The 25,740-nt window shown below is 45.8% G+C and overlaps 1 protein-coding gene across 1 annotated transcript in view; it reads right to left on the reverse strand.

The window, feature by feature from the left end:
• HIP1R (huntingtin interacting protein 1 related) overlaps positions 1-25,740 on the reverse strand; it is a 76,244-nt gene that overhangs the window by 22,738 nt on the left and 27,766 nt on the right. Inside the window, exons 2-10 of the mRNA XM_051972703.1 lie at positions 20,829-20,892; positions 18,892-19,034; positions 18,565-18,621; positions 16,052-16,132; positions 13,597-13,673; positions 5,772-5,833; positions 3,440-3,580; positions 1,581-1,638; positions 408-483 (exon numbers count right to left, since the gene is read on the reverse strand). Coding sequence (XP_051828663.1) covers positions 408-483; positions 1,581-1,638; positions 3,440-3,580; positions 5,772-5,833; positions 13,597-13,673; positions 16,052-16,132; positions 18,565-18,621; positions 18,892-19,034; positions 20,829-20,892 — 759 coding nt within the window. The remainder of the gene's footprint in view (positions 1-407; positions 484-1,580; positions 1,639-3,439; positions 3,581-5,771; positions 5,834-13,596; positions 13,674-16,051; positions 16,133-18,564; positions 18,622-18,891; positions 19,035-20,828; positions 20,893-25,740) is intronic.

Consider the following 25,740-nt stretch of genomic DNA (forward strand, 5'->3'; position numbering starts at 1 on the left):
TCTCCTGACCTCCAGGCACAATCTGCCCCCCAATATCCCTCGTGACCCTGGCAGTCCCCTAAAACCATCAAAACAAGGCCCCTCTTGTGAGCAATGGCCCTTTGGATATTTGAAGACAGTTTACACAGTCCCCCAAATCTTCTCTTCTCCAGGCTAAATGACTCTACAGTCATTCAGTGTTTCTCTTATTCTACCTCAGAACCGCTTGAACTGACCAATCCCACTGTGAGCTGAGGACACAAGATCTACCCCCATCCTTCTTTTTGAGGGTACCAGTGTACCACAGACAGAGGGGTCAGGGAAGGACAGATCCCTAGGCGGCAGTTAGCCAGGGCCTGCACCCCCCCCCCCCGCTCCAGCCTCGCTTAGGGGTCTACTGACACTTCTGGGAAGATGGACAACAATACCTCTGGCAGTCGAGGAATCTGGATGAGGCGCTTGAAGTAAAGCATGTCTGAGGCTCTTCGGAAGAAGTTTCTGAGGCTGTGGATAGGGAGAAATCAGTGATTAAAAAATGGACAGGTCACCATAAAGGCAAGGCTTTTTTACCTGGGGTCTGTGAACTTTTGTAAAAAAAACCAAAACATTTTAACAAATACATTTCAATATAATTGGTTTCTTCTATAATTTTATGTAATTTGTTTTGTGCATGTAAAAACATGATTCTGAAAAGAGGCCCATAGTCTTCATCAGATCAATTGCCAAAAAGATCCAGAATGTAACAATCAGAGTAAGGAATTCCAATCTAATCTATCCTTGTTCATTTTTTATTTAGTAATTTGATTTTCTTTCCCTTTTTTGATGAGGTGAGATAAAATAAAGGTATATCAACTCTATTAGCATCTTAAAAGTACCCGCTTCTAGTTTTTCAATTCATTATTTTTCCTTTGATGTTCAAGATTTCTTCTCTACCTCAAAATGAATTCAATTCAAACAAGTACTTTTTAGGCAATCACTCGGCCCATGAAACAGTGTTAAGCACTGGAAATACAAAGACAAAAAATATGAAATAGTTTCTGTCTTCAAGATGCTTATATTCTATTGTGGGAAGGGGCAGAAAAGAGAATGTACACCGAAAGCCATTCCTAAACTTGTTTTAAAAATATTTTTATAGTTTTATTTCTACATGGCTTTTCTTTTTGTAATGTTGTGTATTTTATTTTAATTACTTAGAACTTTATTCTGAGAAGGGCCCCGCCAGACGGCCAGAAAAGATCGTGATACAAAAACTGTCAAGAGGCCCAGATACGCACGAGAATTCAAGAACAGAAAACTAACAAACAAAGGAAACTGAGAAAGACTTTAGGAGACAGCACATAAGCTGAGCCTCGGAAGAAGCAGTGATTCTATGAGGTGACGCTGAGGAGGGTTAGCTTGAACACAGGCAGAGAAGGCCGAGTTCAAGAACATTAAATAAACCTCCTTCTATCTATCAAATATCGATATCTCCCCCCTTCCCAAAACCCCGACAACAGGTGTGCGGTGGGATCCATATCCAGCGCCAAGGAGGGGAATCCCGGCTACTTTTCTCTTGAATGTGCCATGAGCCATTGCTTTTTCTTTGGTCCTGCCTCATTTACCTGTGAAACTGCTCATGGAAACGATCCCGGTGTCCCTGTAGTGTGTCGGCTGGCAGACCTAAGTGAGCAAAAGTAACACTGTATGTTCACTCACAAAACACTATAAAGTTGTATGTATATGATCTTGTTTATGTTACTATTCCCATTTTGTAGATCAGCAAATTGAAGCTCAGATAAAGAAAGTGATTAGTTCAACGGTAAGTGATCATTAACTAGGGAAGCCAATCATGGGACTTTAGGTTTTCCCAATAGTAATAACCATAAATGCTGATTTTAAAGTTTTCCAGATGTTCATAATTTCCATTTTACAGATAAGTAAACTGAGGAGAGGAAAGGTTAAGCTCAGGGTCACAGAGCCCATAGGTGCCAGACCCGAATCCGAGCCTCCTGACTGTAAGGCTGGATCTTGACTATTATGTCATGCTCAACATGACAAGTGTTCATTATCCCCATTCTCTAGAACTGAGCCGGTCGTTGACTGCGCAACTGGGGTCAGAAGTGGGATCTCTCCTGCGGAGGCCCCTCGGTCCAGCTGCCACGCCCTGCTGACTCAGCAGGCTACCTCTGCTGCCCTGCTCACACCGGGCCTCTGGGTGTACCGGCTTTAGATCTGAGGGCATCGGGCCACCCTCCAGGGAGCCCGAGGAATCCACCCGGCCCGGCCGGCCTTCGCACCACAGAGCGTCCCCTCCTCCTCTTCCTCCTTCGCCCCAGTAGTGGAAGGAAGGGGATGCATACCCCCAGTCCGGCTCTGAGGGTCAGAGTGACCTACAGCCCTGGCAGGAGGATAATGACAACAACAACAACAACATGATTGTGGTACTTTAAAGTTTGCAGAGCACTGCACGTAGTTCTGTCTGACTCTTTGTGATCATATTTGGGGTTTTCCTGGCAGAGACACTGCAGTGCTTTGCCATTTCCTTCCACAGTTCATTTTACAGATGAGGAAACTGAGGCAAATACAGTTAAGTGACCTGCCCAGAATCACACTGCTAAGAAGTGTCTGAGGCTGGATCTGAACTCAGGACCATGAATGTCTGGGCGCCTATGCACTGTGGCGCCCCCTAGCACCCTCTCTCCTTTGAGCATCCCAGCAGTTCTGGGAGGCAGGTCTTACATGGATCATTATGTCCCTTCTACAGAGGAATACACCGAGGTTCCATAGAAGGGAAAGGATCTCTTTCAGGTCACACAGCCTGTTCTGAGGAAGACTTCGAAGCTGATCTGCTCTGCTCTAAGTCTATCATTCCTTACCGCCTCCCTCCCAGGTGTTCAACGAAGGCCTGATAGCCACTCAACAGCCTGTTCTCAATTATTCTTTCATTCATTCACCTAATAACTAATTACCCGTGGCGCAGGTAATATAAAAAGGTAGATGATTCAAACCTCATTCCTCGCTGTCTTTGGAACGCATCGTGCAGTTAAGGAAATTCTATTTATTAAGGAAAAAATAGATGCTTGGCTTGGGCTAATATTAAAATTAGGTTATGAAGCCATTACTAAAGTCATTAATAGTAACATTAAGCCATGAAAATGAGCCTGCGGTGCCCGAGCTCGGGCTGACGGCTTTGTGGTCGAGGGGCACAGCGGCGTTCATGAGCCTCACATGGGGTTAAAAAGCAGGCGGCCCCTTTAACCTAGAGCGGGAACTAGCTAAACGAAGCCGGCGGGAGCTGCCCCTTGCCCAGTCCATTCACCCGGGTCTGGCAGAAGTGGAAGGTCCTCACGGAGCCCTGGAGCAGGCCCAGAGAGCGGCTGCTTGCACAGATGGCAAAGCCCCGGGGACTTGAGGGCCACGGTCCCTTGGGTAAAGCAGGGAGAGGGTCAAGGAGGTGGGAGGAGAGAGACAAAGGACTCACAGGAGTGAAGTTTGAACATGAGCTTGACGGTGTAGTGGTAGAGATGGCTGCAGTCCTGGATCACCTGGATGAGGGGCGCCAGGCGGCACTGGCCCGACGCCATCTGGGACACAGCGATGGCCGTGTTGAGCTGTCGGAAGACTGAGAAGGGGGAAAGCTCGGTGAGAGGATGATAACCGGAACCTCACCTAGCCCGATGTCCCCATTTTACAGATGAGGAAATGGAGGTCCAGGGAAGTTTAATGATTTGTTCAAAGTCACATGGTTAATAAAGAGTTTTCCTTACTCCAAGTCCAGTACGCCTCAGGGTTTGGGGGCCCCTGCACAGTACACTGGCTGGGAACCACTGGGTCTCTTCTTTGTAGACAGCAGGCTACTACTTCAGCTTTGGAGAACCAGAACAACCCCAAAAATGAGGAGTGGGAAATTCCCTCCACCTTGCCTTCCTTTCTTTACTATAGTTCCCGGTCACAGGCATCTTGGGCTTAGATCACGGGACACTTCCTCCCATGAAATTCAGAGCTGGAAGGGCCCTCAGGAGCCAACTAGCCCAGGCCCCTCAATTTACAAAGGGGAAAACTGAGGCCGAGGGAAGTCCAGTGATTTTCCCAGTAGTCAAGTTTTTTGCCGCCCAATCTGCATTCTTTCCACAGTGCTGGGGTCAGGGGTAGTTTGAGTAGACGGCTCTGAGTGACCTGTGATGGCCAGGTTTGACCTAAAGGGCTGCTGTCCCTTGCCAATGTTCTCAGGCCATGCAGGCCATCCTTGGCAGCCAAGAGGAAGGAGTAGACTTAGGAGTGAATCGAGTAATCAATAAACATCATCCATCAAGCGCCTACTATGTGCCCAGGTACTGCATTAGCGCTGGAGATTAGGTTCAATGAGATCCAACTTTCCAATAATCAGTCTTTCCCAAAGGGGAGTGGGCTGATTCGAGAGCTTATGGCTTCCCCTCAATGGGCGTCTTCAAACAGAGACTGGCTTCTCAAGTATACATGGAGGGGAACTCTGGTCAGGTGTGGGTGGGACAAAATGGCCTCTGGGGTCCCTTCCAACTCCGTGAATCTATTCCAGACCAGAGAGCCACACAGGAGAGCCAGCCGGGCGCTCTTTTTCCCTCCTGCTCCCACAAATGTCACTTTAAAGGGTAAGACCCCTTCCATCCCCCAGCCCACCGTTGCCTCTTTCCTTCCTCTTTCTGACAAAACGGAACCACCACAAATGGCTTTGAAGCTGCCACCTAAGAAAATAAAAACAATTCTACTCTTTGGGCCTAGGCCAGTGAAACTACGGGCGCTTCCTGGCAGCGTTGCTGCCCCTCAGCCTGGGAAAGTCTGACCCTGGTTATGCAGGATTCCTCCCGCTAGGGACAGGGGAAGGGAGTGACCCGGTAGCCTCCTCCAGGGCTCTTTCCGTCTCTTTCAGTTCTTGGTCTTTATGAGATGGGATTATGTTCAAATACTGTTGTCAGCTCTGAATAGATCTTTTTTTTTATTTTTTTAAACAAAATTTCCTATATGCATTTTCTCTGTGGACTAAAAGCTAGCATTTTTATAGCATTTACAGAGTATTTTACAAGGGCTATTTTGTTTGGTTCTCATGATAATTCTGGGAGGCAGACTGCTATTATTATCCCCATTTTATAGATGAGGAAAGGAAGGCATAAGGAGGTTGTCCCTTCTTGCCCAAGGTCACACAGGTAAGAAAGTATCCGAGACAGGATTTAGCTACGTAACCATGAACCCCACACCCACGGGAGGTAGGGGCTATTATTATTCCCACTGAATAGATGAAAAAAAAATTGATTTTTGCTGTCAGAATTCCATTCCAGGCCTTTCTTTCTCTGAGTCCAGCCCACTGCCCACGATGGCAAGCAGCTGCCGGCATTAAGGTCACTGGTTTATTTGCTTGGCTGGGAGCTGGAAGAGTCACCTGTATTTTTTTGTCCTTATTTGAGAGGGAGCCTGGAACCCTGGGAAATGTGGCCTAGTGATCTACCTTGATGGGAATCTGTCCCACCTGCTCCGAGAGGCGGGGAGGCTGTCCTCCTTTTCCTGGGCCAGATAATCACTGGCTTGTAGATTCAGGGCTAAGCTAACAAGGGCTGGCACCCTGCCCCCTTTCTTCTCTCCCTGCTCCACCCCCAATCCTAACTCTGGGAATCCAGAAAACTCCACCCAGCCCCTGGATCATCTTCCTTTTGCACTTTACCCTTTAAAGTGACATTTGTGGGAGCTGGAGAGAAAAGGAGTGCCTGGCTGGCTCTCCCGTGGGCCTTGGCACTGCGGCCTGGAACAGAATCAGAGTTGGAAGGGATCCCACGCATGCTCACCTGATTCCGAGAGTTTCAGCTCGCAGTCCATGTAGTCAAACATCTCCACGGTGAGCTGGAAGCTAAAGGCCAAGAGAGAGATGAGAGCAGGGTGGGAAGAGGTCAGGCATGCGTAGCCTAGTAATGGCTGCAGGGGTCATGGGATCTGAGATGTAGGGACTTTGAGGGTCACACAGTTCAATTCTATTATTTTACAAATAGGGAAACTGAGGCCCAGAAAGGTTAATTGACTTATACTATGTGGCAGAATTGAGATTTGAACCCAGGGCCCATGATTCCAAATCTTCTGCACACCAAGTTAGGCTGCCTGACCCTTAAGAAACAAACACACGGGACAGCTAGGTGGTGCAGTGGATAGAGCACCAGCCCTGAAATCAGGGGGACCTGAGTTCAAATGTGCCCTCAGACACTGAAAACTTCCTGGCTGCGTGACCCTGGGCAAGTCACTTAACCCCAATTGCTTCAACAACAACAACAACAACAACAACAACAACAACAACAACAAAAAAAAAAAAAAAAAAAAAAAAAAAAAAAAAAGAAAAAGAAAGAAAGAAAAAAGAAACACACACATACACCCAGAGCCTAGTCTTGGGCAATACAAGACCTAGTAACAATTATGATAGAAATTTACCATCTTTCCCCCAAAATTAAAGCTATCACAATGACCAGTCTTAGCCCCAGAGAAGATATGCTTTCCATCTTTTTGATGGGAAAGGTGGGGGCCCATGGATACACTTGACTTCGTTCAGAATCATCACTCTAGACCAAAGCTTCTTAAACTTTTTCCATTCATGATCCCTCTTTGTTGGAATCCTTACTAACTGCTAACTAATTAGAGTTGATCTAATCTTACAAGAAGATGTTTTGGGCAGAACCTGAAACAAGGTACTAAGTAGAACTAAGTTCAATGAGTTCACACCTCCCTTGAAGCTCGTTGGGCCAGAGAGCACTATGGGAGAAAACCCATAATCCCTCTCTCTCATATCCCACAATTCCTCCCTCTTGGATAAAAGAAACAGACAGAAGCTCTCGGTCAGATTTCAGTAGAGTTACGCCAGAAGCCCTCTCTCCGAGGCAAGGCAGAATATTTTCCACTTGGCTGGCTGGTGACAGAAGTGTTCTTCGGAGAGAGGAAGACGCTACAAGTCGAGATTTCACCGGAATGACATGAAGACTGGAGCTGGGGAGGCTGAAGAAAGCAGAGGGAGAGGCTGAAGGACCAGACCTTTGGATTTAAAGACATTTGGAGAGAGCTCTTGGAACCAAGCAGAGAGATAGGCCTCTAAGCTAACCGGGCTATATTGGAAACAATAAAAGATCTGAACTTTTATCACCTGGCTGTGTTTTGAGAAGAAAAAGCTCACAACATTTTGGCGTCCCTGGGTGGGCGCGAACCACCAACCGACCGATTCAGATCCATCTGAACTAGATCACAACATTTTGGCGCCCTGAACGTGGGACAAACAGACCCCTCAGTGGATTTCAGTGGAAAAGCTACAATCCTGATTCAAGTGGAAAAGCCTCTGATCCTGATCCAGTGGAAAAGACTCTTCAACCCAGAAATTAGAGTGAGTACAACAAAGAAATTTTGTTAAAAGAGTTAAAGTAGAATTTCAGCTAAGATGGGACAGATATTTAGAAAAGAGCCTGTTTCTGTTCAAGGAAAATGTTTAGAGAGCATTGTCAAAATTATGAAAAGCCAAGGTTTAATTATAAGTTTACAGCAAATCACTGAATTTTTACAAACTGTAAAGGACATATGTCCTTGTTTCTCTCTTGATAAGGAATTAGATCTAGATGAATGGAAATTGGTTGGAGAGGATCTTTGTCAATTCTATGATAAAAATGGGCCTAACTCGATAATTAATACATATAATGTAATACAATTGGCTATAAGAAGTTATTTAAGTGATAGAATGATGAAAAGGAAAGTACAGGAGGAAGAATTGCCAACTTTACTAGGTGAAAAGGAGGACGAATCAGATGAGAATGGAGTTAATTACAATTCTGAGTATGATACTTCACAGCAGGAGGAATTAAGTGATTCCACATCTCATGACCCTCCCCCCGCAATTAACCGTTCATGGGTGGAACAAGGGGGAGGGAGGGAGACAGAAACACAGTCAACTTCTCCTGTAAAGCAGAATTTGACAAGATTAGAAAAAGCATTAATTAAAGCAAAAAATGAAGGAGAAGATATATCTGATTTTATAAATGCATATCCTGTGATTGAAGAGCTCAACTCCTCAGGTCAAAAAGAGAGAAAATACACTCCTTTTAATTTGGGACGCAATAGGCAAAAAGGAGCTGTTGTACAAATCACTTTTGACCAACTAGCTGGTGAAGGTCAGTATGCAGAGAGTTCAGAACAGATTTATTATCCCATAACAGTCTATGAGCAAATTTCTAAGGCTGCAATAAAAGCTTGGAATTCTCTCCCTGGACAGAAAGATGGAAATAATGCTTTCACAAAAATAGAGCAAGGTCCCAATGAACCTTTTGCAGATTTTGTGGGACGTCTGCAAACAGCTGTAATAAGAACCATTGGAGATAATGCTGCCACAGAAATAATGACTAGACATTTGGCTAAGGAAAATGCCAATGAGATTTGCAAGAGAATTATATGGGGGCTAGACAAAAATGCTCCTTTAGAAGAAATCATTAGACGCTGTGCCACAGTGGGCACAAATGCTTATTATGCCCAGACTATGATGAACATGGAAAGACAAGGTCCTTCTTGGCAGAGGAATTCTAGAGAAACTCGTCGATGTTTTCATTGCGGAAAAATTGGACATCTAAGAGCCCAATGTAGAAATGGAGATAAAGTGAGAAGACAGGGTGAGAGAAAACCCAAAACCCCATGTCCAAAATGTAACAGAGGCTTTCACTGGGCCTCTAAATGTATATTGACCCAGAGGATTCTCTGAAATAGCAGCCTCTAAATGAAACCCACAAGCATGAAAATTATCTAACTTTATTAAATTTTGAAGTATGAGAAGATCAAAAAGCAATTGCAATACTGACCTGATAAATGAGAGGCAGGGCCCAGCTCTAAAGTATCAATCAAAGGATAGGTGGGGCATGATAGCAGCTGAGGTTACACCCAGAGAGACTTTAGAAATTCAGAACTCTGATGTCATCAACCAACAGAAAAGCAATCAGGATTACAGTTGGGAAGAATACAGGCCTTTTAAGACAACAAGACAATATCCAATGCAAACAGCTCCAATGTAATTACCAGATGATGAGGAGAAATCCCAAAAGTGGTAAATAGAAGAGAATTAGATAGGCTAAGTGCTTGGGGAAGAGGATCTGCTTATATTTCCACAGATGAAGAAAGAATCAGATGGCTGACAATGAGACTGTCAAAAGGATTCTTAAAATCTTCAGAAATCATTGGGTTCCCTGAGATGAAAAATTGTTGATGAGACTTTTTGCAGTACTTCAGAGCTTACAGGAATTATTAGATTCCTGGCACATGAACTAATGGACAATGGATTCCTTATGGACTATTTCTAGGACTTATGGACATTTGTAAATTTTCAGGTCGATTTATGTTGTTACATTACTACTAGCCTGTGTTATATTACTATGTGCTTATGTATTTTAAGCAATTGCAAGAATCATTGGATTTCTTGAGATGAAAGATTGTTGATGAGACTTTTGCAGTAGTTAAATTTTCATGTTGATTCATGTTATTTGTTACATTACCACTAGCCTGTGTTATATTGCTGTGTGCTTTTGTAAATTATGTATAATGCCTCCCATATTGATGGATTTATGTATACCATGTATATCTGTTACAAAGTTCTGGCCCATATTGATGGATTTATGTGTACCCCCTCAGAAACCCCCTATGTTTTAAAACAAAAGAAAGGGGGAGATGTTGGAATCCTTACTAACTGCTAACTAATTAGAGTTGATCTAATCTTACAAGAAGATGTTTTGGGCAGAACCTGAAACAAGGTACTAAGTAGAACTAAGTTCAATGAGTTCACACCTCCCTTGAAGCTCGTTGGGCCAGAGAGCACTATGGGAGAAAACCCATAATCCCTCTCTCTCATATCCCACAATTCCTCCCTCTTGGATAAAAGAAACAGACAGAAGCTCTCGGTCAGATTTCAGTAGAGTTACGCCAGAAGCCCTCTCTCCGAGGCAAGGCAGAATATTTTCCACTTGGCTGGCTGGTGACAGAAGTGTTCTTCGGAGAGAGGAAGACGCTACAAGTCGAGATTTCACCGGAATGACATGAAGACTGGAGCTGGGGAGGCTGAAGAAAGCAGAGGGAGAGGCTGAAGGACCAGACCTTTGGATTTAAAGACATTTGGAGAGAGCTCTTGGAACCAAGCAGAGAGATAGGCCTCTAAGCTAACCGGGCTATATTGGAAACAATAAAAGATCTGAACTTTTATCACCTGGCTGTGTTTTGAGAAGAAAAAGCTCACAACATTTTGGCGTCCCTGGGTGGGCGCGAACCACCAACCGACCGATTCAGATCCATCTGAACTAGATCACAACACCTCTTCCCCCAAGAAATTTGTGCACAACCCAGGGTACGTAAGTATATAAAATAAGTAAACAAATCAAATATCTCCTGCTAACAAATCATCAATTTATCAAAACAATTCTTTGAAATACATATAATTTTATAATTTTTTAAAGCTGGAAACAGATCTGCACATTGATGAGATGCATGTGCTTGTTTATTTTTACACCATGAATTAAATCTTGGCAGAGTATTTGATACTTTTACTGTTGCCAATTTTTTCGTGACCCCCACCGTTCAGTTATGCCCCATATGGAGTCACGACGCAAAGTTTAAGAAACTTTGCTCTTGAGCGCACAGTGTGTCCTTAAGGGCCATCTGTTCTAACCCTGTTCTTTTATAGGAAGAAAATGAAGCTTGGAGAGCTTGAGAGACTTGTCCAAGGCCAGGCAGTCAGACTACTGAAAGACAGTCAGCATTGGGGGCGAGATTTGAACTCAAGTCCTCTTGTTTCAAATCCATTCTACTCTTCCTACCACGCCACAATTTCTACTTTGTGACAAAGGAAAGCTCACATACTCTTTGACCCAGCAGTGCCATTATCGGTTCTGTATCCCAAAGAAATCATAAAAGGGGGAAAAGGACCCACGTGTGCAAATGTTTGTAGCAGCTCTTTTTGTGGTAGCAAAGAATTGGAAATTGAGTGGATGTCCAGCAGTTGGGAACGGCTGAACCAGTTGTGATATATGAAAGTTAAGGAACATTATTGTTCTACAAAAAAATGATGAACAAGCTGATTTTAGAAAGGTTTGGAAAGATTGACACAAACTAATGCTGAGTGAAACAAGCAGAATCAGGAAGACATTGTACACAGTAACAGCAAGATTGTGCCATGATCAACTATGAAAGACCTGGTTCTTCTCAGAGGTTCAGTGATCCAAAGCGATCCCAATAGACTTAAGACAGACAATACCATCTGCATCCAGAAAGAGAACTATGGAGATTGAGTGTAAATCAACACATACTATGTCAATTTTTTTGTTGTTTCTTTTTTTTCTTGTGTTTTTTCCCTTTTGTTCTGATTTTTCTCTCCCAACGTGATTCATAAAAAATGTGTATTTAAAAAATTAACATATAAGTATAACCAGAAAAAAATTAAAAACTTAAAACTTTTTTTTTAAAAAGAAAGAGATGATGAGCCCGCTGATTTCAGAAAAGTCTGGCAAGACTTAGATGAACTGATGCTGAGTAAAGTGAGCAGAACCAGGAGGACATTATACACAGAAACAGCAAGATTAAATGAAGATTTACTATGAAAGACTTAGCTCTTCTCAGCAACACATTGACCTAAGACAATTCCAATAGACTGGGGATGGGAAATGCCATCTGTATCCAGAGGGATCAATCATACTATTTTCACTTTTTTTTAGTTTGCTTTTTCTTTGTCATGGTTTTTCTGATTCTGTTCTGATTCTCTCTCACAAAATGGCTAATATGGAAATGTTTAAAATTACCATACATCAGATTATTTGTTTTGGGGAGGGGAAAGATAAGGAAGGGAAGGAGAAAAAAATTTGGAACACAAAATCTTTCAAAAATGAATGTTGAAGGGCAGCTGGATGGCACAGTGGATAGAGCACAGGCCTTGAAGTCAGAACGTAAGTTCAAATCTGGCCTCAGACATTTAACGTTTATTTGCTGTGTGACCCCAGGCAAGTCACTTGACCTCAATTGCTTTGCCTTCCCCCCAGAAAAAGAAAGAGAAAAATGGATGTTGGAAACTATTTTCACATGAAATTGGAAAAATAAAATATACGGAAAGATTCTGAGTTCCAAATTGTGCTATTTTCCCCTCTTTCTTTCCCCTTCCCCAACTATGATAGACTAAGTTCCTCTCAGCAGTTCAGTGATTTATTTACTTTATATATAAATAAAGTAAATAAAGAAAAAAGAAAAATAAAAACAAAGGAAAGTTTGCTATAGACAGAGATTTGGAAATGACTTGTTATATAAAAACAAAAGGCATAAATAAAACTTTTCTAATCTCACATCTGTATTTACAAGCAAGAAAGCAAGAAAGAGACAGAGGAGACTGCATGCATACGTGCTCGTGTGTATGTGTGCTTGTGTTTCCTAAGTGTGAGGCAGCCTATCGCAGTGCAAAGAATACTGGATTTGGAATCAAAGACCCTGGGTTCAAATGCTGCCTCAGATGTTCTCTGTCTGTGTCATCTTGGCCAAGTTACTCAATATTCTCTCAGTCTCCAGCCATGAACTCCTCCTCTGTGGCTCTCAGTGAGGATTCATCCCCTCTCAGTCAGAAGGGCTGATCTGGAGGTTCTCCCTTTCCTACGCAGCTGCCGCCATGAGCATCAGAAACATCCCAAGCTGCTCTGGGCTCTGAAGGTGCTGCTGCCGCCACTGTTGAAAGCTGAGGACACAGCTTCCCGAGCTCACCGACAGCTGCATCTGGGAGCAGGTCAGTGACCTCCCAGGAGCCCAGCTCCTTCGGCCCCTTAACCAACCTGTCTCTCGATCTCAGCTCTCTGGCTGTCCAGAAGCCTCGGTGCTATAAAAGGCCAGAAGGAAAGATTTCCTCTGTGAATGATAATTGACACTGACAGAGCACCTAGGTTTACAAAGCATTCTACAGAGTCTCCTCTGAGCTTGCATCAGACAAGCTGCCCAGAAAAGCACCATTCTGATTCTTGTGTTCAAGGTGAGAAAAGTGAGGGTTATAAGAGATTAAGCGACATGTTCACTTCACACAGTTAGAAAAAAACAGAAGCATCACCATGATTGGTTTGAGGTCTGCAAAGCACTTTACAGATACGATCCCACTGGATCCTCTAAACAGCCCAGGGAGAGAGGTATAATTATTCTCCCCATTTCACAGATGAGGAAATTGAGGCACAGAAAGGGTGACTTGACCAAGGTCACACAGTTAGGACGTGTGTGCTAACTCCTTCTGACTCTAAATCCAGCACCTTTCTCCTTTGTGAGACTGGCTGGGCCAAAGTGGGGGGTTCGATTTCTATCCTCCTTCATTTACACAGACGTGACACACATGTGTGTCACTGACCATGAGGAGGCTGATGGAGTCTGTGGGAATGGCCTGGAGGGAAGTTCTGAGGGGCCTACAACAGCACCAGGGAGGCAGAAAGTCCTGGAAGATAAATGAGAGGGCCCATAAATATGTCCAGATGATTGATGAGTCTGTCATCCTTTCCTTCTGTCTCAGAGACTGCACTTGCAAAGAATCCCTGCTCTTTGGGCCCTTCCCCAGGCCCGCGGCTTCACTCTTGGTGGCCAAGTCCCAAACGCCCTTAGAAAACTCACATGTTGTTGACATCTGTTCCAGCCGCTTTTTCCAGCACCTCATCAGTCACTTCCAGGCCTGGAGGAAACTGTGGATGCTGTCAAGACAGAGGGGGTGGAGAGGAAGAAGAGAGAGACAGGGGAAGAGAGGAGAGAGAGAAAGGGAGAAAGGAAGGAAGGGGGGAAAGGAGAGAGGGAGGGGGGGAGAGAGATAGAGAGAGAGAAGGGGAGGAAGAGACCGAGGGTAGGAGGAAGGAAGGGAAAAAAGAGGAAGAAAAGAGGGAAAAGGAGGGAGAGAGGAAGAAGGGAGAGAGATGGAGAGGAGAAAGAGAGAAAGAGAAGAGGGAAAGAGAAAAAAAGAAGAGGAAAGAGGGAAGGGATGGAGAGAGGGAGGGGGAAAAGGAGGGAGAAAGGAAGAAGAGAGTGAGAGAGATGAAGAGAGAGACAGACAAGAGAGATATCAGGATGTGACTCAGAAGCCTCTCTTGGCTATTCTTCTGTGCGTCCCCCTTCTCCACCCCCCCATCCCCCCATTCCTGGAGAAGACCTGGCTCTGAGTGAGATTTCATCTGCCTCTTGGGCCTTCCTTATTCCAGGCCTAGTTTTCTACATTTATTTTGTACTTGAACCAACGAGGTGACTCAACGGATAAGTTAAGTATGAAAATGAAGAATATTTATTATTTTTATTTGCATCATTAATTATGTTATCAACGTTTTAATTTCATTTATCTTTGTATTTCTTTTATCTAGCCAGTATTGGATCCAAATTAGTATTATTATTCAGTCACTTTAATCATGTCTGATTTTTCATGACTCTATTGGGAGTTTTCTTGGCAAAAATACTGAAGTGATTTCCCATTTCTTTCTCTGGCTCATTTGATAGAAGAGGAAACTGAGACAATCAGGGTAGAGTGACCTGCCCAGGGTCACACACTAGGAAGTGTCTGAAGCCAGATTGGAACTCCTGAAGATGAGTCTTCTTGACGGCAGATACTTAACATATGATTGTTACAATGGGGCGGAAGACAACTTTAACGAGCATTAAAACATCGAGCTGTATTTGTGCTAATTTTAAAAGCACACAGCTGTCTATTCCTCTGATTGTGGAGCTGGAGCTGATGATCAGAGCAAGGGCCTGGCCCACCTGGCAAGAAATCCACCCTCAAATCGAGGTTTTTAAACAAACTCCCCTGGGGGACTGGGAAATCCTTGAGGCACAAGGCCTCGTAGTGGGGCAGATACCAGGCTCGCCGGTACCGAACCCAGGCCCCAGAACGCCTGCCAGAATAAAAGCGTGTGTGGGAGGGGCCCGGGAGGAAAGATTAATTATTCTTGCTAACTGGCTGCTAAGCGCAATTATTTCTAGACTATCAAAGGAATACAAGCACTATTCATATCCTCCAATTTCAGTGGGAAATACACAGTAGGTGCTTAATAATGCTGTTTTCTCTTGAATGTATTTATATATAGGTACACTAACGCTGTCTTCCATGATACAACATGAGGCCCCTCAGAGTAGAAACTGTTCACTTCTGTTTACATACCCCCGGTGCTTACTAAATACAGTGAGTGCTTGGGCTTAAGGGAAAAGCCCCAGATGCCTCAGCCTTGTTACAACTTCAGTTTCATGTTCTTATGAAAGTATGGAGGCAGAGGGGCCGTCAATTAGAAATATAATGGGGATTTCCATGATGTACTGAAACAAATTCACCAATAAAATTTTTTTTTAAAGATTTCAGAAGCAAAAAAACAAAAACAAAAACGCAACAATAACAAACAAATAAACTCCCAAACAACCTACTACTTGTGGTACAAGTTGGTACAAGTACGTCCCGTGAGGCATTAGGGAAAAACACAAAAATGACAGAATCTTTCTCAAATAGCTTAGAATTAAATAGAATATGATGGTGGATTTCAAGCTAGACCCCATTTCGCAGATGAGGAAACTGAGGCAAGTGACTTGCCCAAAAACACACAGATAGCAAGGGAGGATTTGAATCTAGGTCTTGCTAATTAAGTCCAACAGTCTTTAGTCCAGATGGAATGAGGAATGTCATCTCAGATAGTTCATAGTTATTTGATCCTGGGAAAGTCATGTATAGTGAATAATAGCACCAACCTCCCAGGACTGTGGCGAGTTCCGATGAGGTTCTACTTGTCAAGCACCCAGTCCGGCGTCTGGCACACAGTAGGCACTTACTAAGTGCTTGTTTCCTTCCCCAGCCCCTGAACCTGTCCCAATGCTGGGGAATGGACTCAATCACTTTCTCCAGTTAGCACTGACGAGGCATTTTGGGGGAAGAGCAGCCCACGGCCTCTGTCCGGTTTCAGGATGCTTCCTTCCCACCCTTTTACCAACATCTAACTCGAAGGTAAGGTTGAGAAGGAGGAGGTTGGAGGGGATGCTCTCCAGATGTGACAGAACCAAGGAAGACCCCCCGGAACCCCTCTCCCGGCCCCCAAAAGTCAATTACCTTGAGATGGAAGGAGATCTTGGTCAGCAGAAGCTTGGTGTAAATGGTCACAAGGTGTCCATAGCGATCATGGAGGTGACTCTGCCAAGAGAAGGGCAAGAGTAGCTGGACAAGGGGGCAACGATACCCAGAAAAGGAGGAGATCGGAGAAAAACGGGGAGACGGGATCAGCTGACGCTGGGAGGGGTAAGTCACACGACGGCCATGAGAACGAGCGAGAAAATAGCCTCAAAAGAGCCCGATCTACACAGAAACTGACCGCAGGGGAGCAAGGGGGGCAGAACGAGGCACACGGGGTCAGACTTGCCCTGGCCAACGGAGGACTTATCTGCTTTAGTCAGTGTTTTATTTATTTACTTCCTGGTTACAAGAGAGGGCAGTGTGTGTGTGTGAGAGACAGAGAGACAGAGATAGAGACAAAGACAAAGAGAGAGAGACAGAGACAGAGTCAGAAAGACAGAGACAGAGACAGAGAGAGACAGCAACAGAGTCAGAGAGACAGATTCAAGAAGTGACAAACAGAAGTACACAGGGAAGGAGAGAGAGAGAAGAAACAGAGAGATGGGCAGTGACATACAAATGTGTACACACAACTCATATGTCATATACGTGTGTATGTACATATATAGATATAAACAGAAGGGAAGAAAGGAGGAGAGATCCATGGAAGGAAGAAAGGAAGGAAGGAAGGAAAGGGAAAAGGAAAGGAGAAATAAAGAAAGAAAGCAAGTAAGAGAAAAAAAAACAAAAAAAGAAAGGGAAGAAGAAGGGAGAAAGGAGGGAGGGAAGGAAAGAAACAAGGAAAGGAGGGAAGGGAGGAAAGAAGGAAGGAAGGAAGGAAGGAATGGGAAAAGGAAAGGAGAAATGAAGGAAGGAAGCAAGGAAGAGAAAAAGAAACAGAAAAAAGAAAGGGAAGAAGAAGGGAGAAAGGAGGGAGGGAAAGAAAGAAGGAAAGGAGGGAAGGAAGGAAGGAAGGAAGGAAGGAAGGAAGGAAGGAAAGAAAAAAGGCTGGGATTTCACTGGTATAGGGAAGCCCCCCACCCTATCCTATCCCCTAGGTTTCCTCAGGGGTCTTCCTTCTGCTATCCCTGTGCTGCTCCCAATGAGCTCCTGCTCCAGGGAAGCTATGCAAGGACCAGCTGTGGCCAGGACAAAGTGAAATTCCCTCCAAAGGAAGGCACTGGCTTAGAGCCCCCCTCAAGTGGCTTCTTGCTGAAAGTGGAGCTCAAGGGGGCCTGGGAGGCCGGGAGGCAGAGTGTGGGGGGGAGGCCTTCCAGGCATGACGGATGGCCTCTAGGTGCTAAGAGCTGGGACATGGCAGGGGCAGGACTGGAACTCCGGACGTCCTGGCTTTTGAGCTAACTCTACCTCCTAGGACACACAGCCTACATAAAAACACACATTTAAAAGGAAAATGAAGTCACCAGAACCAGAAAAAGTGACGTGCAGAGGATGGAGGACATGATCAGCTCAATAAGGACAAGTGACAGATTGAGAAACTGAGTCAGAGACCGTGGAACAGGAGCAGCTCTGTCAGCGGCCTGGCCTTACAGAGCTGACCCGGCCTGGAGGCCACGAAGGCAGATTCAGAAACTGTCTCACGAGCGGCCGAGCTGGGGCTGCCCCTGAGGGCCCGGGCCCCAGCCTCACCGGAGGCTCCCAGCAGAGGTGGGGGGGAAGTTTGTGGGGCCCCTGCTGGAGGGGAGACCCGGGAGGCCCCTTCTCCCCTTTAGCGTCTGCGGTCCTGGGGTCTCGGGCAAATCTTCCACGTCGCCACAAGGGGTCGAGACCACAGGGAGCCATTCTCCAAGTGTGGTCTGAGAGGCCCTGGGTATCCCCAAGATCCCGAGAGTGGGTCCTCAAGCCCTAAACTGCTTTCAGCATGATACAGGGCACCATGAAAACACACCTTCATTTTCCACCTGCGCATCTTTGTAAAGCAGGATTTCACATATATATATATATATATGTTTCCCATTCCAAGACCTCACCTAGCCCCGACACCCCCTGTTCTAAGCCCCCCCCGACATCCCCTGCTCTAAGGCCCCTCCCCCCCAACATCCCCTGTTCTAGGGCTCCCCCCAGCTCTGGATCATGGGACTCCTTCCATCTGGGAACAGCCCCCCCCGATAACCCCAGCTGCTCTCTCCCAAGGTTCCCCGCCCCCCTTTAGCTGCCCATCACCAGCCTCGCCCCAGAAACCCGTGGGAGGAGATCTCGGCGCCTCTCTCTGGGCGAGGGGCCAGCCCCGCGTGGGACGCCTTATGAAGAATGCTGGGGGGCCGAGTGCTGACAAGGAGACACAGGCCCGTGTGGGAGCCTCAGACGGGGGTTCTCGTCCCGGCCCCGGGGCCCTGGGCAGCCTCACCCAGGCAGGAAGCGTCTGAAGTGAGAGTCGAACCCCGGTCCTCGTCCCTTTGCCCTCACTGGTCGCGCTGCGGCGGGAAACGGCCCCAAGAACCTTGTGGGGGCAGGAGGGGAGGGGCAAGCCCATCTGCGTTCTTTACACTTACCCACAGATCCCCAATCTCCCGAATGTTGCTCCGGTACCTTTGGCAATCGTGGAGAACCTAGAACAGAGGGAGGAGGGAAGGGGGGAGAGAATGGATCCCTGCAGGAAAAGGAAGGCTCCGATCCCACGTTCGTCCCCAAACTCAGGTTGTTCCAGAGCGGCTGCGGCCACTGCAGGGAATGGCTGCCCCTCGAGGCCCTGAGCCACTGAGACCCTCAGGTCTTCTTCTGACTCCAGGGAAAGCAAAGCCCCTGAGGTCCTCCTTGGAACGGGGGCACCTGGGAAGCCTGGCTCCCTACGGGGCAGGAGGAAAGGGGTCTCTACTCACATTAGGGTGTCCATCACGGAGGACTTTGTGGAGTACGTGGCAGAACTTCCAGCTGAGGATGGAGCTGCTGGGAAGGGGCAGGCCGATGGCATAGGACCAAAAGGTGAAGGCCCCCTTTTCATGGTGCGTGCCCAGAATGATGCCTTCTCAGAGGTCAAGGTCCACTTGGGAGGGTCAGACACACAAGGGGGGATGCATACAGTAGGTGCTCAGTAAGGGTTTTCTGAGTGAGTTAACCCGGGGAGGGTTAGTGGCCAAACAGCTCTGGTTTACAGAGATTTTCTATCAAAGGCTTCAAGTCACTGTCCCCCCATCTTCTGCCCTACCTTTTTCTAAATCACAGATCTAGAACTGACGGGCACCTAAAGGGGTGCCGGTCCAACCCCTTATCACAAAGAAGAGGAAATCAGCTTTTCCTAACTCCCACTACTGGTGCCCTCCCTGACTCAGCTTGTGTGTGGTGGGGGCACTCAAGGGGACCAGTGCAGAGGACCCTGGGCCTAAAGCCAGGAAAACCTGAGTTCAAATCCAGCCTCAATCACTTAAACTAGCTGCAAGTCACAACCTTGCCTCAGTTTCCTTATCTGTAAAATAGGTATAACAAATAGCACCAACCTCCCAGGGCTATTGTAAGGATCAAACAAAATATCTGTAAAACACTTAGCAAAGTGCCTACATACAGTAGGTGCTTAATAAATGCTTGTTTCCTTCTACTTTGTAACTGTTCTCTTCATGTTAATTTTCATATACTTATATATGAATTTGTCATTTCCCCTGTTGAATGTAAGCCACTCAAGGGTAGGAATATCTGTAAAATACTTAACAGAATGCCTGCACACAGAAAGTGCTTAATAAATGCTTGTCTCCTTCCACTTTGTAACGTTAATTTTTCATATACTTATATATGTGTTTGTCAATTCCCCTGTCAGAATGTAAGCTGCTAGAGGGTAGGAATTGTCTCATTCTTCTTATTTGGGTCCCCAGCTCCCAACACGAGGCCTGGAACACAGAAGAGCCTTGATATGTATTTGTGGATTAAGTGACCCGCCCACGGTCACACAAAGGCAGAACTGGAACCCAAGGACTATTTCCCACAGGAAAGCCTCATGGGGTTTGCAAGGCTGGAGTCAGCGGAGTCTGGGGTGAAGGATTCAATGTCAGAGGCCCTGAGTCTGAGGCTGATCTCTGCCATTGACTACCTGTGACAGCAAAGGGCAGAAGGCCAGGTGTGGGTCAGAAGGCCTGGGTTCAAATCCCAACCTCTGCAACCCACTACTTGTGTCTGCTAAGCTGAGTCTGCGTCTCTGGGCCTCAGTTTCCTCAGGAGGTCTTGGAGGCCCCTGCTGAGTCTAAATCTAGGATCATGTCATCCCTTCACTGCTTTTAACTTCAGGATCCTCAGCCAGACTTAATGTCCCCGAGTCTCAGTTTCTCCATTTGCAAAATCATCCAGAATAGATCAATAGGACTTCTGGGGTCTCATCCGGCTGTTGCTCAGAGCTCAGTCAGAAAGTTCCTTCCAGGGTCAGTCCTGATGAGGAAACAGACTTTGTGACTGGCATGAAAGCCTGAAGGAGAAAGGGAAAGAACGCGGTACGGAAGATGAGATTTGAAGCCGGAGGAGCCGAGTTCAAATTCTCCCTCTAGCAGTTACCAGCTCTGTGACTGGGCAAGTCACTTAACGTTCTTAAGTGGAATCTTCCGTGAAAGGAGAGGGGTGGACAAGATGCTTTCCAGATTCCTGCTGTGTCTAAGCCTAAAATAGGGCTTAAGGTAAGGGAAAACCCTCACCAAATTTCAGAAAGAACGGACTTCCTGATGGGGTCATCTCACCCCCTCCCAAGTCACAGAGGGAAGAAACTTGATGGCATCCCTGCCTTTCCCCCCAGGCCACCCCTTCCCCAAGGGATCAGAGCCGAGCCTTCTGGGAAGGATACGGCGAGCGTGCTTTTCTTTCACTGGAGCTTCCTGGGTGTTGATGGCTTTGCTGATGCTGATCGCCTATGAAAGAGAGAAGAGCAGAAGTGAGCTTCCCGCACGGCAGCCAGGCTTCCTGCCACCGCTCCTCACGCACATTTCCATTCCGTTTACGAAGCATTTTCTATGCAGTCCTCACAATGACCCCGGAAGGAGGAAGGCTTTATCATCATCACTATTTTAAAAGTGAAAAAGTACCGGAGGCTGAGAGAGATTAAGAACCCGTGGCCACAGGGCCCATAAGTGTCTGAGGCAAGATTCAAATCCAGACCTTACGAACCCAGAGGCCGGTGCTCATTTGTGCGCTGTGCCCCCTAAGCTGCCCACAGAAGGAATCATGCCCAAAGCCGAGGAAGGAAATTAAAGGCCTTCTAGACAGCAGGGAGCAGATGGAGATAGGAGCAGGGAAATGGCGATAGTCTGGACAAGTGAGTTTCTCTGCCTAAAAAATGTCAAACTGTTGATTCTCCAATATCTGTCCTCCTCCCCAAAGCCTTCCCCTGACACAAAGACAAACAGACATACAAACACACACAAAGACAGACAGACAGACACAGACAGACACACACTCACACACAGAGAGACAGACGGACAGACACAGACAGAGACACACACTCACACACAGAGAGACAGACAGACACAGACAGAGACACACACTCACAGACAGAGAGACAGACGGACAGACACAGAGACAGAGACACACAGACACAACACACAGAGACAGACAGACACAGAGACAGAGACACACAGAGACAGACGGACAGACACACACACACAACTGTTAGGGCCCAGGAGATGATGGAATAACCAGGAGCTCCCGATGAATAAGAAACCCCCTAAAGTTCTGAATTCCACACGTCCTCCTCTCCCCAAATGGGCTAAACATTTCCCACAAGGATCCCCTTCTTCTCCTCCCTCCCCCCAGGAAGGGAGGGAGTCAGCTTTGTTGCTCTGCTTTTCAAACAGATGGCTCAGTGTCACACCCCAGTGATAACTGGTCTCCCCCTCCGGGGCAAAGACACCTCCTTCCCCGGCCTCAAAGGGCTCACAGCTGGCGCTCCTTCCTCTTCCTCACCCGCATAACCACTCGGGGAAGATGGGAGGGACCTCCCAGGAAACCAAACGGTCCGTCGGCCCCACACGTCTCAGCCCAACAGAGACAACCACAAACTGTGCTTGTGCCAAGGAGTTTAAGGCTCCAGATGAGCTCAGGCGGGAAACCCCACAAAGCCCAATCACTGCGAAGCACCGAAGGCTGGAAAGCAGCGAAGAGCTCTCTCTTTTAGATCTGACTAACACCGATAGAGGGGACTCCCCCTGTGAAAACTCTCCACTGAGACAGATGGACGTCGTCTCACAGAGCCCCTCGTCAGTGGAGGTGACTTTCTGACTCCAAGTGATTCTGCTCTCTCACAACTTCCTTCCCAGCTAAGGTTTGGGCTAAGAAAGTCTTTTTCATCAAAAAGGTCATAGCATTTTGAAGTGGAAGGGAACTTAGAGGGGAGTTAGGGACAGCTTGAGGGAGACTGGAAGGCTCATCTTCCTGAATTCAAATATGGCCTCAGATACTTAGGAATTATGTTACCCTAAGTCACTTTACCTGTCTACCTCAGTTTCCCCAGAATGCAGAAAGAAGCAAAACACACACACACACACACACACACACACAAAACCTGCCTTCAAAGAGCTTATATTCTAATAGAGAAGACAACATGCAAACAAATATAGGTAAAATGCGCTATATTCAGGATAAATAGCAGATAATTAAAAGAGGGAAGGTGCCTTATAAAAGATATGAATGGACAGTTTTGCCACAGGGAATGAAAAACAGCCCCACTATGTGTCAAATGTATGTTGCTGCTGCTCTTGCTCCCATAAGAAAAGCATTTCCAAAAGTAATACTATTACATTATATGGATGATATATTGGGATGTGCACCTGAGGAACAAATGTTAGAAGCATGTCTACAAAAGACCATAGAAACACTAAGATACTACAAATTATACATAGCTGAAGAGAAAATTCAAAGACATGCTCCTTTTCAATATTTAGGATATGAAGTATACCCTAAGGTGCTTACAGTACAAAAACTGTCCTTAAGAACAGAGAAGCTAAACACCTTAAATGATTTTCAGAAATTGATAGGAGACATCCAATGGATGCGACCAGTGTTAGGCTTGACTACCTATCAGTTACAACCATTATATGATATTTTAAGGGAGACAGTGCTTTAAATTCACCACGCCAGCTTACAAAAGAAGCTCAAGAGGCTTTGAGAGAAGTTGAACTGGCTTTATCCAATGTGGTTGAGAGAGTCACTCAAAAACCCTTGGAAATAACAGTTTTTGCCACACAAGAGGCACCCACAGCAGTCCTTCATCAAGGAGACAGTGTGATAGAGTGGGTGAACCTCCCGGCACAACCAGAACAAAGCCTTACTCCTTACCCAGTGCTTGTGGCTAGAATTTTGTTAAAGGCCATTAAGCGAGCAGTACAATTATCTGGGACAAGACCTGATAAGATATACACCTTTTACACCAATACACAAATTAATGTGTGTTGTGAGACCATCCCAGAGTGGCAAATTTTATTAGCCATGGCTCCTAATTTTATACATGGGTCTCCATTAAAGATAACCAGACTTTTACATAATTGGCGATGGATTCTTGAAGAAAAAGTTTCTAAAGTTCCTCTTAAAGGACCAACTATCTTTACAGATGCATCCAAACACAATATTTGTGCTGTATACTCTCATGATTTAACCATAAAGAGAGTAGTCAGAACTCCTTTTCAGTCCACTCAGCAGAACGAATTGTATGCAATCATGTTAGCTCTCACTTATTACCCAGGAGACATAAATATAATATCTGATTCAGCCTATTCAGTAGGTGTGGTACAAAGAATTGCCACAGCCCAAATAAAATTTGCAGCTTCTAATATATATCAGCTCTTTAAGGAACTTCAGGAGCAAGTGAGAAAACATCCAGGTAAGATTTATATCTTGCATGTCCACTCACATAGTGGACTCCCAGGCCCTATTTTTGATGGGAATTCAAAGGCAGATAGCCTTTTAAATATGTTAGCCAGTACGCCTTTATTTCAGGAGGCCCAGGAATCCCATTCTAAGTACCATCAGGCTGCTCGAGCTTTGCGTTTACAATTTGGGATTACAAAAGAGGAAGCTAGGAGCATAGTAAAAAGCTGTACGGCTTGCCTTCCTTTCCATGCTCCTACACTGCCTCCAGGGAAGAACCCTCGTGGTTTGAGACCCAATGAAATCTGGCAAATGGATGTGACCCATTATAAATCTTTCGGTCGTCTGTCTTTTATCCATGTTGTGGTAGACACCTTTTCAGGATTCACTTTTGCCATACCAGCAGCAAAAGAGACAGCCCGAGTGGTCACTGAATTCCTCATGCAAGCATTTGCCATTATGGGTGTGCCACAAGCAATAAAAACAGACAATGGTCCTGCATACACCTCCAAACATTTTGCACACTTTTGTGCACAGTATAAGATTTTACACACCACTGGCATACCCTTTAATCCTCAAGGACAGGCAATAGTAGAGAGGAGAAACAGAGATATTAAGACGCTGCTCCAAAAACAAAAGAAAGGGGGAGCCACAGGTAACCCTAGAGAGCTTCTAAATCTAGCACTTTATACTATTAACTTCTTGATTTTTGACAAAGATGCACTGGCTCCGGCAGACAGGTTTTATAACCCACCGGAAGGGCAATGTCCAGTGCGAGCAGCTCCACTATCTTTAGATAATCGCCAGGTGATGTGGAGAGACCCAGAAAGTGGTGAATGGAAGGGACCAGATAGGCTAACTGCTTGGGGGAGAGGGTTTGCTTGTATCTCTACAGGTGGAGAAGGAATCAGATGGGTGCCAACAAGCCGTATTCGCCTTGTCCATCGCAGAGAGACGGAGCAGACCCTTGAAACAAAGGAGAAGACCCAAGAAACATCGGGTGGTTCTGTTGCTGATTGTGCTCACCATTGAAAGAGTGTGGCAGTTATGGCGTTTGACTCATGGACATAGAAAATCATTGGACTTCAAAACCCTCAGAAATCATTGGATTCTCTGAGACATAAGATTGTTGTAGGACTTTAAAGCCCTCAGGAATCATTGGATTTTCTGAGAAATGATAAGACTGTTACAGGACTTCAAAATCTGCTGGAATCATTGGATTCCCTAAGACATAAAAAGACTTTTGCTGGACTTCAAAAACTTGGGGGGATCATTGGATTCCCTGATATGTGAAGCAATGGACAATAGACTGGTTTTGGACTATCTCTTGGCTGCTGAAGAGGTGTATGTGTGACTGCTGTTTACATACTCTCCTTCTAGGACTTCTGGCAATCTTTTACATCATACTGTTGATTTATATTGTTTGTTATACCGTTACTTGGGTGCATAATTCATGTTTGTTACACCACATCAAGCCTGCACTGACTGTGGGGAGAGTCATCACTAATAGTCTCTGCGTTGTTGCTATGTGCTATGTGTTCCCATGCTGATGGGTTTGTGCATAATAAGACCCTTGAGCCCAGAAACCTGCTAGCAGCCCCCACTTCCCTTTGGTGCTTTTCATCTCCCTTCCTGAGATGTCAGGGAGGGCGTGATTATCTCCTTTTTAGTGCTTTCACCTCCCTTCCTGAGAAGTCAGGGGGGTCGTGATCACTTCCTTTTCGGTGCTTTCACCTCCTTTCCTGAGAAATCAGGGAGGGTGTGATCACCTCCCCTTGGGGGCTCTGACCTCCCTGAAGAGTCAGGGATGGCATGATCACCTGTGTTCTAAAACAAAAGAAAGCGGGAGATGTAATGGGCTGAGGCTTGAGTTGATGCACTGAGGTCCCAAGCACATG

Source organism: Antechinus flavipes, chromosome 1 (assembly GCF_016432865.1).
Source record: "Antechinus flavipes isolate AdamAnt ecotype Samford, QLD, Australia chromosome 1, AdamAnt_v2, whole genome shotgun sequence".
NCBI classification, from domain to species: Eukaryota; Metazoa; Chordata; class Mammalia; order Dasyuromorphia; family Dasyuridae; genus Antechinus; species Antechinus flavipes.